The following is a 19,515-nucleotide window of genomic DNA, read 5'->3' as shown; positions in this document are numbered from 1 at the left end:
AACCGAGCCAGAAATATTGGTGTAATCATGGATTCAGTGTGCAGCCACACTAAGACAATTACAAAGTCAGCCTACTATCACCTTAAGAATATATCCAGGATGAAAGGACTTGGAAAAAGTTGTCCATGCATTTATCTTCAGCAGACTCGACTACTGTGACGGTGTCTTTAGAGGACTCTATAAAAAATCCATCAGACAGCTGCAGCTGATTCAGGACGCTGCTGCTCGAGTCCTAACAAGGACCAAAAAAGTGGATCACATCACTCCAGTTCTTAGATCTTTACACTGGCTTCCTGTCTGTCAAAGAATAGATTTCAAATCCTGCTGTTGGTTCATAAAGCACTGAGTGGTTTCGGGCCAAAATACATTTCTGATCTGCTGCTACGTTATGAACCATCCAGACCTCTGAGGTTGTCATGTAAAGATCTGCTTTCAGTCACTAGAGTCAAAACTAAACATGGAGAAGCAGCGTTCAGTTGTTATGCTGAGAACACTGCAGGTCCTGTCCAACTCTCACCCCTTTTAAAAATCAAGGCTGCAGATCTTTTTGTTTGCCACTGCCTTTCATTGAAGCAATTTTAAGGCTTTGAACTACACCTTGATTTTTAATTCTTTAGTCTACTCTATTTTAGCCAATTTATTTCTTAACTTGTTCATTCACCTGCACTAGCAGATTTTTGCACTTCTTTTCAGAAATCAAGGTTCGGGAAGCAATAACAGAAACAAAGGCTCTAATAAGGGGGAGACTTTGCATTTGGCCTGGACTTTTGGATGTGAAGAGACCAGGCATGTGGAGTAACGGCGATACATAAAAAAGGTAATGGTATTCACTGAAAGAAAAAAATGTAATTAGATTACACGTACTTTTAGCAAAAAGGGGGTTACTAACATGATTACAATTCTAGTCTGAAACCACGCACAGACGACACTTGACAAGTCTCACACAATATCACACTGGTCTTCAGTTAAACCCAATACAAAAGTGTGTATTACAATTATGAGAAAAGAAAATCTGTGACATGACTTTTATTTGCATACGTTTGGTATTGAAGTAATCAGCAAGTAACGGAAAATCATCAAGCCGCATTTTAAAACAGGTAGTTAGTAATTATACTGGAATACATGTTTTAAGTCACCCTCCCAACCCTGGAAGACACACACATACTGACAGGCAGGATTTGTCTCGACCCTGAACAACTTCTCATGTTGTTCAGAAGCAGCAGCTGAAGTGTTACCTCTGCCATCCTTGTCTCAACAGGAAGTTCATTAACCTTGGCAGCAGAAAGTCATGAACCACGAGTACAAACACACACACAAATCGTACCACTAAGAGACTACACAACGTGCTTTCAATTCTTAATTACTTAAGCGCTACACTTGTGTCCTCGCCGTGACTAGTTGCCATAGTGATGGAGGACCATGATATGTGCCAAGTCTCTCCATCACTCGCTGATTATCCCTGCTGCCCTCCATCTTCATCTTTATTTTCCTCCCATCTCGTTAAACGCCCGAGGACATTTAAACACAAGACACACACACACACACACACACACACACACACACACACACACACACACACACACACACACACACACACACACACACACACACACACACACACACACACACACACACACACACACACACACAGGATGGTGCAAATATACCTGCACTCGCATCCGAGTGACATACCAAGTTCTTGGCCTTTGAACAGTCGCACCCTCGTCTTTGTGCAGAGAGGGCAGTTAAAAACACATCAGACATCTCTTGTGACTCAACAGTCGAGTGGTCACAGTGAATAAGCAAAAGACTCACTCTCAAGAGATTTTGTAAGAGGAAAACAAAATTCTGAGTAAACATCTATACGCAGTTTCCTGAGTAACGAAAATGTCAGCTGCAAGCTTGTGGTCATTATCTCCTAGTTTTAATCTGCCAACTTCCTGTATGACGCACTTTCTGTTGGATTCAGTGGTTTAAGGCTTCGATTCTTATGCAAACATACAGAAATGAGGCCTAAAAACCACTCAGCATTGTATATCCTCACCAGTTGTTCCGCAAATATAACCACGAAGAGAGGCAAGATCTCCATTTCCTACTGTACTAGTGGTTAGAAATGAACCTGTTGACTCCATCTCCATGTCATTACCTCTACAATATCTTCAATGCGATGTCACAAAAATTGTAAATACGGCTCTCAATGGATGCAATTTGTGCAGCATATCAGTTGTCAGATTGTTGAAGAGGATAAAAAATTCAGTTTGCACTGGGGACGACAGCCGGGGATAACAAGGCACAGCCAAAAGAATGGAACAAATTGATGATCCTTGCCCTTAATCCTTCCTTCTTGGCCCGAAAAATGAAGTAACAAGCAGACATGCCCAGACCGAGGGGCTTTCTGAGAAATAATAAGCCCACAAATGGACCGATGACTTTTACAGACAGCAGTGATTAGAGCGGCAAGGCTGCAGACGGATAAGAAAGGAAGTGGATCAACACCATTTCCATGCGCCCTGTCTTTCTTTGTAACCCCATTTCTCTCAAAATCCTCCGTGTTACCTACAGTACAAAGTCTGGGAGTCACCTTCACCGCCACCATGACCGCAGACTATAAAGGGCCTTATTCTCTGGGCTCATGCATAATTCTGATAAAGAAGGTTTCAGGTTTCACAGTCCGCTGTGTCTGTCTTTCTCCGCCTCCTCCTCTGTGGGTCTGTTCGCACCCCTAGGCTTTGATAACACAACTTTTAGACTGGACTCTGAAGGCTGGAGCTTGTAAGAAGACGAAGCTGAGGAGAGTACGACAGAGGAGGAGAGGTCATATTCAAGAGGGATCGCTGCTTCTGTTCTCGGCCCACAGGGACAAGGGCTCCGCTCACTTTAAAGCGAGACTCTCAAAAGATAAAACCTCTGCAAAGTTAACCCGGCCTCTTTGAAATGTGTCTAAGTTTCCAAAGTTTCTATCTTAAACAGCTGAATCCATGATCTGCGGCATCTTTCATGTCAGAGGCTGGAGCTGAAACACAGTCATTTGCATTTGCAGTATTTGCTGGTTTCACTGGTGTCACTGAAAATTAATTTGTATAGGACAAAAAATGTAATATGTCAGCTAAGGCTCTTAGAAATTGTAAAGATCTGCTCCATGAACAGAGGCTGTGTCCTCGCTGCAGTGGCCCAGGGTTCAAATCTGTCCTTTTGCCTTTTGCTGCACGTTACCACTGGTTTCCTAACTACCAACTGTGAAAAATGCATCGTGAGAAGCTTGTCATGTCCAACCAATAGTCCTAATCCTGAAGATGCTCAATTTACTGTCATATATGATGAAGACAACCATCAAATTCTCCCACTGAGGAGACTGAACCAGAGAATGTTTAGCTTGTTGTTGACTAATCCCTGGGTCTTCAACTAGCAGGTCCTCAGAGCTACTGCTGTCAGGCCGCAAAATTATGGTCTGAAAATATTCTGAAAGTTTTTGTGTGTCTGAAAATACACAGTAAAATGAAACCAACATATTATTAGCATAAATGTACACAATGACGCACACACACCCACATTCACTTCCTTAATGGGCTTTATCAGTGTGTGAACTCTAAGTCTATGTTGTGTCATGTGATATTTGTGTAATTGCATTTGTACACTGACAGAATGGACATTATATTGTCTACATATAGAAAGACATACGATTGGACACTGAAATACACCCGTTTTAAGACCTGTGGGTTAATAAACTAATTTTCTATCAGTCGACTAAGTAATTAATCAACTAATCCGTGCAGCTCTATATAATCATGCATACTCTAAATTTAACCACAGAGAATGTAAATGCTTGTGGAATAGTAACAGCAAAACAACTTAGATTAAATACCGTTTCAGGGCAGGTGGTGAAAAGGTGACTCAAACACTGAAAAGAGCAACAAAGTCAGAAAATGACCTCAACAGGACAAACGTCTCTTATTTTATTCACAAGCTCTACATCGCAGAGTTAAATCCTCTTCCTCGTCTCTGCACCATTTCACACCAGCGTCATGCCACAGGCAGAGCATAAAGATGGGTTTGTGTTTGAGGTCAACGGCTTCTTGGAATACAAAACCTGGAACCTGCAGTCAGAGAGGCTGCTCACATACCATCTGCTCTCGCCCACACACACACACACACACAGACACACACAGACACAGACACAGACACACACACACACACACACACACACACACACACACACACACACACACATACATACAGACACAGACACACACACACACACACACACACACACACACACACACACACACAGACACACACACACACAGTTTCAACACAACCACAGTCATTAAATGGGGCAGGTCAGGGTCGCAGGTGAGAGATGCTTGCCAAGTTTCACCTTGTACATTTTTGTGTCATGACAGATTCAGAGAGTTTGAAAGAACAACATGGGGTATGCTCCATTACCACTCTGTTATGCTCTGGCATATCAGGTGTGGACACTTCCAACATACTTCTGAGTCTATTTTCTTAAACTTATCTCATCAACTTTGACTTGATCTTAACTTTCCAGAATACCACCAGGACTTGTCTGGACTTGCAGACGTGATGTCTGCATCACCAGTGAAGAGCAGAGTGATAGTGATTGTGACACACAGTCATCAGAGGTTGTTTTTCCAGCTGTGAATAAGCAACAGTTGAGCTGTTTAGCTTCAACAAGCCTTTTTGCTGCAGTGGATTATATTCGATAAAAAAACAAAAACAAACATTTCTGTAATCATTTGTAATTTATCACACATAAATATAACACTTCAAGCCTGAAAAAGAAGGAGCATCAACCTCCCTCGAGCCACTGCGTGGACATAATTATCTAATGCCTTCAGCTTCCTCTGCCTCAGACCCAATCATAGTCTGCAGCTCCACAATCTCCCGTAATGACAAGCAACCTGTTTCCAGAGGTTAATGGAATCCCACCGAGTAAGAAAACAGTGCTTTTGGACTGATAATTGGTGGGATGTGTGCAAGCGGCTTCATTCAAGGGAGCGGGGACACAGAAAAGAGCCGAGCCAAGGACAAGTTGAAACGGTAAAAATTGATTGTGGGCGATAAAGAGGGTTTTAACAGATGCCTTGGGAAATGGCCTCCTTCCAACACAAACTATTTTCAACAATGGCTCCTCTGGACAGTGTGAAACATCCCTCGATTGAGCTCTAAAACCACTTTTAGGGAAATACATTGGCCATTTCAGAGATGTTTTCCCTAAGCTGCTCCTTGCTGAGCATCTCAACCACTGACAGAGTTGTTTTATGTGGCAGTTACTGTGTTGAAAGAGGGCCAAAGAATTCACTTTATCATCTCCTGCTACAAATAGCTGACATTGTAACAAGACCGGAGAGGAAGCGACCGAGAGATAGTTGAAAAAAAAGACACATAAAGCAAGAGACAGAGAAGCCAAGTGAATGATAGTTATCAGACAGTGGTAATGAGGGGACTGTCGAAGGAATTAAATCAGTGAAATTAATGAACAGAGGTTCGTGTGTGTGTGCGTGCGTGCGTGAGCAGGTGGTTTATTAGATATAACTTTTCACATCTCTCTTTTCCTGTCTGGTTCTTTCTTTGTAAATTCATTACGGCTCGACAGTGAGTGACCCCTGCAAGCTGCTGAATTCTTCATTCAAGAGAAGCTGTAATTTCTTTATCACCACAGGTCACCCGACACCTCCGCCTTTGACAGCCCAAACAAACACGAGGGCTGACTGTTGTGCTTATCCTTTCACTACGCACACTGCAGTATGTTAAACGTTTACCACCCACTGCTCCACCTCAGGGTGCTTCTGTTACTCTGAGGAGTTACATAAATATAAATGTGTCATGTATCAAGGTTTATTTGCTACTACTTGCTATTCATGTGCAGTCGAGAGAGTCTTCTGTGAGTGCATATCGCGGTTTAAGGCTCAAAACTATGAGGATGTTGTTAAAGGTGCGGTGGCTCTGCACACACCTGACTGAATTCTAAGGAGTGTGTCACTCGTCTTCATTCTTCCTGTGTCATTCTTACTGGAGCCGACCTTCATCATGCAGAGTTATATTTCCAAGATGGAAGCCTAACTAGCTTTTTGGAAAACCTTATCCCCTGCTGAGGGATGTGTGCTTCCTGAACAGGGGTGGAAATGTCTCGGCACCCTGCCATCAGATTCTGACTCAGTAGGCTACGATGTGATTTAGGGGTGTTACAATATTGCAATATTCGTGATAACGTGATATTAAAAAATGATATCATTTTAATAACACTCATATGATTATGTATGCACCTTGTGCATCAGATGTTTGAGTTCATCTGGTTGCCTTGTCACTTTTTTAAAAGTGATGGTTACCGGCCGCCTCTTGTATTTTGAGGGTAATTTATTTTCCACACAAAGACACAAAACACACAGTTAACAAAGTCGAAGATGGATTTGATTGCCGGCATTTATTTTTTTAAAGATTTTCTATAGATATCTATGATATCGTTATCGTGGCCATCGTCTAGTGAAAATCTGATGACATCAAAATATTTTTTTTTCTATACAAGATTATTCTCACTGTGTGACTACTTGCCACTTTAAAACAGATTAATTTTTCTTTTTTTCTTTGCTCACACTCACACATCTTCACCATAACACAAGAGGTAGCCTAGTTTAGAACATAAACCCGATGCACACGTTAACATCTGTTATGTTTCACCACCAAACAACTGGTTCAGCAGAAGGAACATGCAGCTGCGATAGTCGTTTTTTCTGCTATATATATTGCCATGTGAAAAAATACCATCATTTTCAATAACTCAATAGAGGCTTTGCACATGATATTATAGTAGGCGGACAGTTAGTTTAATATTGCACGTGCATTGTCGATACTAAAACGATACATCGTGGAGCGCTAATGTCATGAATTGGGTTTTAAATGTCTGATTATTGACTTTTCTCCATCATGACAATCTTTGAAGAAGAATCACCATGCACTATGAATCCATTTTCCCCCAATTCTATTTCTGAAATGGTGAAGCAGATTAATGCAATACCAACATCATGTCAGCTTTCACTTGGCATCAAACCATAAATGGCTCTACAGCACACGCCAGACTTCACTCTCAGACCTTCTGCGGCACTTTCTATGGTCTGCTTACAGTAAAACACAAACCTATGCATCAATGTCACTGTGCACCCACCATGCCCAAGTGAGCACCCTGATCAAAATGGTTATGGAAATGATTTTTTCTGGGAACAGCAGCACGCTGGCTCAGACAACCGTAACCACTTTGTTTACAGTTGAACTACAGCGGTAAGCAGACATTAGACTGACAGGTGACGGAGCAAAGCTTGTGGATCTGCAGGTACAGAGGGTTTAGCCTGTGGCAGACTGAACAGGGCAGTGTTTACATCTGAACAGCTTTCCCTGGAATAAATGGCATCAGCATAGCATGATCTGCTTAGGGCTGATCACTCTGCCAAATGCAGATATAAAAAAAAAATGAGGCCATCCTGTTTTTCTTTCTTTCTTTTTTTGTTTTTTACTGCACAAGTTGCTGCAAACAAGTTGACTCAAAATGTCTTCTTCCGCACAGCCTCAGCTCCTCAGAGAAAACGCTCCAAAATCCCATATATTAAATGACAGCAATTTCAAGTAAGCCCCTATAAACAAACAGGCTGACATTTGAGTAAACTTTGCATGGGCCAGCTCCTCCCTGCTCAGGGTTCACAGGCAGGAAAAGCAATATCAAACGTCCCTGACAAAAGGAAGCTGGCCCTTACGTTGTTTCCTACCCCTGTCATATGTCTCGCAGCCACTTAGAGAGGAAATGCACGCCGACTCGGACTGAGCAGCCGAGCAGCAGAGCGTCACCAGATGAGAAACTATGCGCAGCAACAACACTGAGCGGAGAGCCTGGTTGACCACAGAAGTCTAACCAGATCTGGGATAACTGTGACTGGAGGAAAAAGGATATGGCCGTATAGAGGGGTCATGCACTTTGGAGAGAAAAATAAAAACCCAACAAACCACATACTTGAGATTGTAGCTTCAAACAAAGCGACTGAACATTTGGCTAACGTGGCAGTGTGTCTTCTTTGAGGGTACATTGTTTGTACACAAGAGGCATTAGCTCAGCAAAACCCCATAGTGTCAGCCTGCAGCATCTGTGTGTGTGTGTGTGTGTGTATCATAAAACCACATCAAACTGATGAAACGTGAGCCTGCAGGGGAGGAAGGAAACACCCCCAGACTCAAATCTACAGCTTTTCTGTGTTTGTGTGAGAACAACATGTCTATGTTCTCATCGACAGGATGTGAAACTTGTGGTTTCCCCTCCTTCCTCCTCCTCCTCCTCCTTTTCTATCTGTCCCTCATCTTTCTTCATCACAGGCATAATCACATCAGTATGTCCAAACAGGATATGCTAGAAGAGAGACAGTGACCATCGTTTTCAGTGCAGGACCATGTGGACAGTGACCTATCCTGGCTCTAGTCTAAGCAGTTTAACGATACCGAAGTCTAATCAGGCGACAACTGAGAACAACAGAGAGAACCATCTGACAAAGAAAGCATCAAAAGTTGGCGACTGTTTTAAAAAGACAAAAAAAAAAAGACCCAAAGAATCCGTATTTTGTATTTTTGTGACTCTGCAGTGAAGCTTCATTTCCTCATTAGCTGCACTCTGCATCAGACTCTTCCACATGACATAAGTCATTATTTGTGAATTGTGTAAAAAAAGTCGAGCTACACATAATTAGTTCAGCGCAGTGCCTCCTAATTAGCTGTGTTATTAGGGTGTGAACCCCCAGTCGCCTTGTGATATAATCCTTCAATCACAGGCTCGTGGAAAGAAAAGCAGCTCTCACAGAAACCAAGAGGTCGACTCAGCAAACAAGAGGAAGGAGGAAGGAGTGAAATATTGACCAAGACTTGCATTCAACGGCATAAAACAAAAAAACAGTGATACTTAAGAAGGGGCTTGGAGACTGTTTTGCCCACCAGACAGCTTCTTTACAGCTAGCAGCACTTATCAGCTGCTTAGAGAAGCATCAGCTCTGGCACCCGCTGGGAATACAAACACCCTTTCTGAAGTAAAGGAACATTTGAGACAAGTTTCTCCTATTATTTTTTTTTTGTAATTCTGCATCAAGCGTGCTGTCTACTAACTGCATGAGCACTCAGTTCTTGGCACTGTTGCAATCATGCTCTGGGGTTTTAAAAGCCTTACTGAGGAAAACAAGACAACGCTGCAAGTGAAGGCGATGGTGAAATAAAAATAAAACATATTCCTTCCCTTTTATGGCCCGATATTGTCTGGAGTTTCAGTAGTTAACTACACAAATAATGACAAAACAGTAATTTAACTACTTGAATCATGCTTCAAACAAAAATGTAATTGACTTACAGCAAGCTACTGCAATAAAGCAGCTAAACTGCTAGTTTAATTGCATGTAGTTAAAGGTGCAATATGTAAAAAATTGCCACCTGTCAAATTCATACTCAAAACAAACTGCAGCATATCAACAGAGGAATCGCAAACACGGCTAACTGTAGTTGTCAGTAGCTAATCAGCTCAGTTGGCCTTGCAGTTAGTGGTTGGGACTGGGAGCCCAGGGACCAGGAGGAGTGTTACCGTTTGAACAGGAGCATTGAACTGGGATGGGATGGGGCTAGCTGGTTAGCACGCCAACTTCGGTAGATATCTATGCAATACAATACACGGACATCATGATGTGAAAACTGATATTTATTTACAGCTTTGTTGATAATTTGGGAACATTTCCAACTGAAAATTCTTACATATTGTGCCTTTTAGTGAAAACATGTTGTAAAGCTGCCTAACTTAGGAGTCCGATCATCATAGCACTCCAGGAAACCCCAGTGTGCTACAAACTCCTGTCCATGATACCCTCTGACTTGCTATCCTCTCCTGTCCGGCCTTCCTGATTTCTCCCCCCATCCCCTCCTCCTCCTCCTCCCCTCTCCAACAGGCTTTAAGCTCTGCCATGACATGTGACTGAATTAATCTCCCCCTCCCTCCCTCCCTGCCTCCCTCCCACAGCTTTCAGATTTGACACAAAGCTCTATGATTTGGTGCATCAGTCGATGATGTGATATGTTAAGCTGTAGACCGAGAGAGGAAAATATATTTAAAATCAGATCACTCCACCACTGAGGCCTTCCTTGTCTGCTCGTATGGAGTTCCTGCGTGCACCTATTAGCAAACAATCACACTCCCCAGAGAAGACAGCAGCGCCCTGCAGGAGCTGCTTTGCACTTTCACACCATAAGTAGAGTTGAGTGCCACTGCTAGAGCACATGAACGGATAGAAATCAGAAAAGACTCAAGACAGAGAGGAGGGGTTACTGAGTTCAATTTACAATGTCCTGTACTCTAGCACTCAATCATGGTGGCACGCAAAAAGATTATTGCACAACACGATGATTAATCTCAAAAAAAAGGTGCAGCTCTGCACACTGCTGTAAAGTCAATACAACAATGCTCGTGGGACGTTCAAGTTCACGAGTCACGTACAGTATTTCCGTGCACCCCCACTCATCCTGAACAAAGGGCAGAGGCACAGGAGAAAGTGGGTCAACCTTTCACACTGAAGAGGTGGCAGATGCTCCTCTGCGCCGCACAAACAAACACATACAGCACCGTCATGCATGCATGGCCAGGAACATGCACTGAATGTCAAACCACACACACACAAGGAGTCAGAGAGATTGCGAAAACACACGGCGACAACACAAACACAACGTGCCCAGAAACACATTAATAACCACAGTACATCCTGTCTAGCAGCAGTGACAGTATCAGACAGAGCATTTCCGACTGTCTCTGTTAATTTCGCTCTCCATTTATCCTCTCCCAGACTCACTCTCACTCTCACACACAAATAGACAAAAACCACACACTCCTGGCAACTCTTTCATCTCTGGGCTACTGCAGCAGGAGCGCTCTGCCATCACCACAGAGACAGAAGGCCTCACCATAACAACCAGTGAATGGAAACTGCGATGAGCCCCATTTCTTTTTATTAGCGTCGCCTTTTCTTTTGTGTTATCGACCAGGCATGTAGATATGATGTTAAGCTACTAATACAGAGCATACACCCATGACTGGAAGCTGCAGCGTTGAAAACAATGACATCAGACTCTCTTTATTGTCAACACATCCGTACAGAAGTATACATTTGGGAGAAAAGGCTGTTTCCAAGGAGCCTATGGGTGCAGCGGGAGACACTGCGAGGCATAAATACACAATATTAAACGTAAGGACGTAAGCTGAGGTAAACAAAAACAACACAGCCGATGCAAGTGTAAACAAGACAACAGCACAGACAAACATCCACAACAACACCACCACCACCACCACCATGAGCAAGAATCTGTACCTGAATCTTCATCTTCCAGCAGGAATTCATGTCTGGATCCTGAAGCCCACACCTCACCCCTCTTTCACACACACAAACACACAATCATACACACATGCACCCACACACACCCTCACGCAGACAATGGTTCCTCGGGGAGGTTACATGCCCCCTCTTGTAAATCCTCGAGGTGAGCCGAGACGGAGAGAGAAAGACAGTGAGGGAGACAGAGACAGAGAGAGAGAGAGAGAGAGAGAGAGGGGAGAGAGCCTCTGCAAATACGGAAGTGGAGCCGCGGCGACTGCAGCTACGGCAACACAGCGCGGAAACAAAGACAGACAGAGGAGCAGATAGGGAGAGAGATGGCAGAGGGAGGGAGCACGAGCGGCTGCCCTACATTTTCTTCACACACACACATACAAACACAGAGGCAGAGCTGCTGCTGCTGCTTGTCCGGGCTTGCTCTCCCTCTCAGCTGCACACACACACACACACACACGTTCACATTCACACACACACATACACGAGTCAATCCGGTACTGTAATCCCATTGGCCGAGCAAGCACTTCCTCCAGCTGATCTTGATGAGGGGCAAGGTGGGGGAGGGGCAAAGTGTTGTTGAATCATTCATGAGAGGTTGTTGGTGGTGTCCTTTAAATAGACTCCCTCTGCTCTGCACACTGAGCTTAACCTTAAAGTACCTCCCCCTAACCCTACTTAAGCCTGTCCTGCAACTACAACACACACAGACACACACACAGACAGACAGAAAGAGTCAGCCACCACCAGCTCTCTTATAGACCGCGACCATCGTGCACCAATCAGAGAGGCCGTTACTGCTGAGTCAACCAATCCCCGGCAGGGATGCGAGGTGAGGCAGAGATGACAGAAGGTAATTTATTACACACATCCTCACAGCTGTATTCAAGGGCAAGGCTACAGCACAGTACAGTCACTCAAACTGTAGGCCGAGGTCCACTAATAAAACACACCAATTAAACCTTTAACACACAGCGATGATTCATGGAGAATAACCAGGCTCGTTTGTCTCGCTCAAGGATGCCACCAACTTCTGATGGACGGGAACGCAGGCGGCGGTGGAGGACAGAGATAAACAAACAGTTATCAAACATGAGACTAAGCACACAGAAACACGTACACATCTCCTGTCCTGTCACCAACAGGTCACACACAGTGTGAATAATCCTCTACGCCCCCACGAGACTCAACTCTGGGTTATCGGGGAGTATAAATTCATACAATCTATAATTTATTTTAACACACCAGAAGAATTGAAGATCTAACTATAGATTTGATTGAGTCCCTACGGCTAATATGTTTTACAATGAAATACTCTGGATCTTTCCCCAAGAAAGGCTGCCTGCAGTCCTGAGAGGCTGTGAAACGAAATCAAATATGGAATCCTTCCTTTAACCTTGCATGGGCATGCTATTTTTTGGGATTATTTATCAATAACTGCAGTACTGCTGTGAACATGTCTGGGTTGATTGGATTGGGATGAAGGGGAGGTGTTACCATTTTTGTTTTCTTTTAAATAATAAAATACATTGTGAAAAAGAAGAGGAAGATCTAACCAGGTGTATTGGTCTTGTCTTTGTTTATAGAGGATAATCGGGTGTTTTCAAAGGAAGATCATTTGACTTAATTCAAGTTAATGTCACTCATGAGCAATGTTGTCTTTATAGGAGTTATTTTTAACTTGATAAAAAGGGAAATGTCTGCAAAACATCCACCTTAAGGCAAGAAGACTCATTTTATTCACTCGTATGTCAAGTAAAATTATTTTGCTGCATGGACAGATCATTTGTCTAGTAATAAGTCATTTTTCAGTCAGTGATTATTTCTCATATTTTAGCTACTCATTTTTGCAGAGCAAATGTTACAGTATCGACCTCCCTCGAAGGGCCACCGCTGGAAAAAATATGCTTACCACCTCCGGTCTGGGCCTTAATGAGGACTGTGATATAACATTAGGCCTATGCTATGATGTATGTCTGATGTAACTCTCTGTCCTACAGTGAAAATGGATGCTCTGTTATTTGATGTTTTTTCCAGGTCATTCTGCTTTGATTTATGTTAATTAGCTGATGTTTTTGTCCTACATTTTGTGTTTTGTTTATTTTTTACACTGGTACCCGCTCAGCCTTCATCTTTGAGAAGAGACTCCAGTTCATGTTCTGTGTATCTGAAGATCTTTGTGACCAAAATCTTAGATAACATTGCATAACAACGTTTTCTTGTATCCAGCACCAATTTTGTTTCAAGTTAGTTTGTGAAGGTTTTACCAAATGTTACCAAGCGAGACAGTGTGATATCCAAAGACTGAGATGAACTGGTGAGGCTTACCGTTCACTCTCTGCGCGCTCAGGACAGATCAGGTCCTTTCTATTGGATAACGAGCTGAGCAGCTCTTTACTTTCGTTGGTAAACAGCTTTAGCCTCTAAATACAGTCTTACAGCAGGTCCACTGGCCCGGCTCGTGGACTTTGTCCAGCAACTAACTCAACAAAGAGATCTCACATTTTGAACACAGCACCAACAACAGCAACATCACAGAATTTACACAAGGTATGCACTGCTGCTTTTACTAAGTACAGCTGAGATCTGAGGTAGTTGCATGATTACCATTATACATTAAGATTTTACATATATTAGACACTCACCATAAGATCAGTGTATAACAGACAATGTAAAATATGATTAAAAGATATGAAACCTTCTTATATATTCTATATATTATTTTATATATTAGTTAATATACTGTAGTTTTCCAACCAACCGACCGACCAACCAGCTGCATTATTTACAGTAATGCTAATAATCAGTAAAAAATTATATAATATGATAAAAAATGTTGTGCATAATGAGTAATTTAACTTTTTGGGGTATTTTGTTGATAATTCTTCTGCACAACTGCTGACTTTTTGTCTCCAGATAGCTCGATTCAGGATATCTGCGAATACAGTTTCCCCAGATTCTGATAAACTCTCTATCCCCCAAATTCAAAATACCTTGCATATCTGCCACAATATGTAGAACTGATTTTATGTAAGGTCATATGACACCAATATGTAATATGTAATATCTATGTACAAATCTTCGTGAAGAAATATCAGTTTTGACATCAAAGACACAAGCATCTGGGCCCTGTTCTGTTGCCAGCGCTGTAGCACCAAGACTTCCCCAAAACTCCCAGTCTGTGGAGACACAGGTCAGCTTAGGACCACCAGCTGCAGGGAGTCTGTTCTTACATATTGCACCTTTAAACATACAGTTTATAACTTTTGCTGCTGGGGTCTAGTCTGATGATGCTGTGAAGTAACGTGGATCATGGGAGATGCTGTCTTGTGTCTTCATTGTTAAGCAACCACCATCGTGGATGTGACTCGAGGACGAGGTAATGTTTTAAAGTTATATTCATGTTACGTTTAGTTGCATTTGCTGACTTCCTTCCTCACTCTCTGATGTATCATCCGATTTTCCCAGAAGTCATAGCAACAGGTCACCAAATGTAACGCACAATTACCTTAAATAAGATGACAGATTTTTCTGGGTTTGAAAATTGTGGGAGACATTTGTGTACACAACTCAACAAAACATATGTCAAGAGTCTATTTGCTTTTGAGTTTTATGTGACTTTGATGAAGAAACTGTTCAATGTGGATCCAGCCTGTCTGGCCAATAACCCATGTGCCTGAGAACGCTATCAATCCAGCAGATCTGAGCTGTGCATTTCAACTCCACACAAACCTCTCTGCAGAAAACTCTCCTCCGAAACTGTAATTGATCATTTTCCTCTTCAATAACAGTCCCCACGAGCCAAACAAGAGCAGGCACAAACTGCAGCGGTTTGTAGTTTGTAAATGAACAGTTTGAAATTGGACCCAGGCAGCAGTAAAATGATGAGGCAACAGCAGGCAACAAGAGATGGAAAGAGCCGCTGATTTTACTGAGTGAGGAGGTTTGTATAACCAGCTCCTGAATCCATTCAGAGTGACATGGTGTCTAAAGGTGGAGACGGTGCATCTCATTTACAGCACATCAACACAAGACTAATCTTTGCTTGCTCTGAGACAAACGGATATGATTCAGCCTCTTGGGAAGAAAAGCTGTTTGACGAAGAAAAGAAAAGAAATTGTTTAGACAAGGTGAGAATAAGCTATAACTGAAGATGATGAGAGAACAGCTCTCGTAATAAGCTGGTAATCTCTCAGCACAGGCTTCACTGCGGATACTTCTCATGCAAAACTGAGAAAGGTGGTTTGAAGAGAACAGTGTGCGAACCGATTCTTGCCCTTGTCAGAAAATATCAATCACAGGTAATGTAACACGTACAACAGCCTGATCGAGGCAGGAGAGCGGGGCCATACGAAGTCAGAGACCCGAGAAGAGAGGAGATGAAATATTGGAGAGGTGTATGGAGGGGTAAAGACAGAAATATAAGGTAAAATGTGAAAGGCCAGAGAGCGAGCGAGGAAGAGGGACGATAGAACTCTGTTTTCCAAGGGAGAAACATGTCACATATCCCACTGGGCGTGAAATTGAGCTGTAATAGCCTTTTCAGCTCCTATTCAAATACAGCCATGCATACCGATAACTACAACAGCACAGCTCGTCTGCCCGCTGCACGTTTCAATCAAATCTACCTCAAATTAAGAGAACGAGACCAACCAGGGCAGAGAGGCGGAAACGAAGAAGGGGAGAGAGGAAAATCAAAGGCAAACTCTTCAGAAATAATTTCAAGTTTTTTTCCTTGTTTAATATTCTGTAAAATGTTGAATAAGTGCACAGGGATCCTTTGCTACTTATCTGCTGTAACCGTATGCAACGCTTTGATCTGGTGCTTTGCTTTTCATTTACATATCTCTAAGTAATTCAGCGGAGGAATGGTTTTCTGAGCCTCGTGTATTCACGGGACTTAATCTTCAGGCCATAATGCACAAGCGCAAACACTAAGTGGGCCGTCGCTGCGGCAGCACGACCACGGCGCGATGCCATCAATTCAGCGTCCCGAAATAACAAAAGGGTTGACTGTGGCCGCTTTATTGATTTGTGGCTCTCCCCAACTGAACTGTCCTCCTGCCCCTGATCTCACCATCGGTTCAATTTTGACACCCAATGAAGCGTGTCTATCTCGACGTGTGAAAGCCGATGGTGATTTGCGGAAAGGGGCTCCCGCTGTGAGCGCACGTGACCGTCAGCGGGGCGGTCGGGTGGAGCGGGAGGGACAAACTTTAAAGTGACCTCTTTCTGGGAGCCACACTTTGAAAGGCTATTTCTGGCCGGGGCTGCGAGGCCGGCCACAGGACTGTGCAGCGATGCAGGAGGGACTCGTTACAACACTGAGCGGCACGTTAACAATGCTACATGGAAAACTGAACTGAAAAATGAATTATAAAGATATAGTAGTTAAATAAAGCAATCACTGTACAGCTCAAGGGATTATTATCTCGGTGTGGGAGCAAAAGCTCATTTTTAGGCCCAGTTTGAGTGCACAAATACAATAATCAAACTTCAGGGACCCATAAAAATGGCTTTTTTTTTCTTCTTCCCTGTTAAAGAACTGATAGTAAAGCTGGGAAATTTGGGATTTTGGGCTACATATATGAAACCAATCTGACTTGTATTAACTTGGAACAACAGGTGGATATATTGGAGGTCACTGCCCTCAAACACACAAACCAAAGTATCGAATGCAGTTCAGCCCAAATGCTCTCATATTTACTATTCATTAAAACAAGGCAGGAATACCAAAGCAGATCACGACATGTCAACTAGTTTTGGCAATTAAATTAATTGCAAAATTCGGGGGAAATCAGCATCATTAAAAGTACCATGTTAAAGGGGATCTGGATAACAATTTGCTGTAATTTACATGTATTAATCACTTTTTTATTGGCCACACGTGAGCGGATTGTAACAATTGTAATGAGGCCGTCCCCGTCTCATTCAGTTACCTATACAAGTTATACAGTATATAGTTTGTTTAAGTTGCTGGACTGTGGATTTCTTTGTGAAAGACTCACATTGTAATTTAATGCACGTTCTTGAGTGCCTCGTCTCTGTGCCTCTCTCCGCTCCGCTAACAGAGAGCAACAGTAGCTAATGTTAGTTTAGAAATGGAGTCCGCTAACATAAACTAATGAGCAGCTTCCAGCACAACACAGAGTCAGGGTCAAAATTGAGTTTTATTTTTATATGTTTATATTCCTGCACAGTATTTTATCAATTTACCTCAGAACAGAAGGCTACATGAACATTGGCAGGTAGAAGCAGGAGGACCAACAGTACCAGGTCAATGTTGGGGACATCTGCAACCATAGCTTTTGGGGGGGTTGTCCTGCACCACTGGCACCATCAGCTTTTCAATATTATTGGCCGTTAAGCGAGGCAAGTCAGTGCACTAGACAGCGCAGAAAAAAAGAGTTAGTTGTCTGTTGGCTGTCGTCTTTCCGGTGTTTTGAAGTGCAGCTTTCTGCTGAGACACTGGCGTCGTGAGGCAACAGTCAGCGTTTGTCACTGCTCGTTCTTTGATGTTGGTTTTATGTGACTCACCCAAAGAGGTTTTTCTTTCCATGGTGAAACACAAAACATAAAAATAAACTAAAACATAATATGCTTGAATTGTTCTGTGTTTAAAGGACTGCTTCATAAATAAATATTCTTATTCAGTGGTGCCTAAAGTTAGCTTTAGTTAGTGTTTTGTACCTGTAAAGATATTTTCAAGGACTTCAGATTCACATCTCTCACCTCATGGCTTGGCCTCAAACATCAATCTCAAGCCTCAAGTATGAGCTGCCGCTTTGACATCAGGGATGTTTAATTTTATTCAAATAGAGTCAAGACCAATCTGTCTGTGAAAATATGAACACAGGGTTCTTCTCTGAGAACGTAATCTGCAAACGTCAGTCGTGATGCAGTCCTTTCACAGTCTCCTGGTGTTTTCCCGGCTGCAGACTGCTACAGAGCAGAAAAAACCTTTATATCACTGATGAGTGACTCATTGCTATGGCATAGAGCAGAACACACTGTACTTAGAAGTAATATGGCGATAGACAAGGTCACAGTGGCTTATCAGAACAGCAGTAGTACAGAATAAATAGGGAGAGACTGCATGTCACTAATGTGCATCTGCTATCAAGCAAAAAGAAAATAACGGGAGTCTATCAAATTTGAGCTCTAAACACGGCAATTTATCAAGAGCCTGGGGTCTGCCCCATCAGGAGCAACCATGAGTGAGTGAATGAGCGACGGTGCATGTGGACAACAGCTTTCTGGATCATCAAGTGCTTCACATCAACAAAAACTGGATGAAAAAGAAGTCTCCTATAAAGTATAAATCTTGTGTTGTTAGTGCAGGTTAATTCGAGTCTGACGTCTTCTTCACCTCATTCAGATGCAGTTCAGGCCGTAATGGGCTCATTAGTTAGTCTCACATCAGCCTGTAGAAGCAAAGATAAACTCATTACCCACGAGCTGCACAAAGGTGAGATTTTTGCTTTATTGCAAGAGTTTTCAGTGTGTTTAGCTTTTTCAAGAGAGATGCTTTTAAGAGTGGTTAAGTTGCTGGTTTGGCAAAATGCACATCTGGTAAAGTTTAGGAAAGCTTAAGGAGGCATAGCTGCTTTCCTTTTAAATTGGAAACATCCAGGACGGTCCTAGATGGGCTTTTATAACTCTTGCAAATTTCAGGTTGTATTCACATGGTTGAATGCTCTTATTTTATGTCACTTATGGATAAAAGTGTTAGCTAAATAAATGTGAAAAGGCAGGGGATATTGAAGAGAACACACTTAAACATAAAAGATCCTTTTTTCACCTCTACTTGCATAAGTTGCATATCACAGCTGGATCCAGAACACACACAGTCTGGCCTGGTGCGATTCAGCAGCTCCAAGGCAGCAGGTGGGGATTAGGGCTTTGCTCAAGGGCACCTCAGTGGCGGTCATGAGAGAGAAGGTAATCCACAGGAGGAAAACGCAAATCCATTAGTTTTTTTTGTGCAGGGTTCGTTACAATCTGCACACTTCTACTTTGTTCTTAGCTCTTTTTAGTTCTACAAATGGTCAAGGAAGACCACTGCTAGCTCATGTGTGTCACTTAATGTACACAAGCATCAACACACGTC

General features: G+C 42.7%; 1 protein-coding gene across 4 annotated transcripts in view; it reads right to left on the bottom strand.

Moving 5' to 3' along the window:
* Window positions 1-19,515, bottom strand: part of LOC311270965 (E3 ubiquitin-protein ligase MARCHF8-like) — an 89,879-nt gene that overhangs the window by 27,468 nt on the left and 42,896 nt on the right. Inside the window, exon 1 of one of the 4 annotated variants that reach the window (XM_084376256.1) lies at window positions 11,388-11,828. The exons of the other annotated variants lie outside the window; for them this stretch is intronic. Within the exon in view, the coding sequence (XP_084232382.1) occupies window positions 11,388-11,417 (30 nt within the window). The 5' untranslated portion in view covers window positions 11,418-11,828. Of the gene's footprint in view, window positions 1-11,387; window positions 11,829-19,515 lie in introns of those variants that run through there. 4 annotated transcript variants of the gene reach the window in all.

This window comes from Pagrus pagrus (assembly GCF_965226575.1).
Source record: "Pagrus pagrus genome assembly, chromosome: 15".
Classification (NCBI taxonomy): domain Eukaryota; kingdom Metazoa; phylum Chordata; class Actinopteri; order Spariformes; family Sparidae; genus Pagrus; species Pagrus pagrus.
The sequence above is the reverse complement of the archived record's forward strand: the minus strand, read 5'-3'. Positions and strand labels throughout refer to the sequence as shown.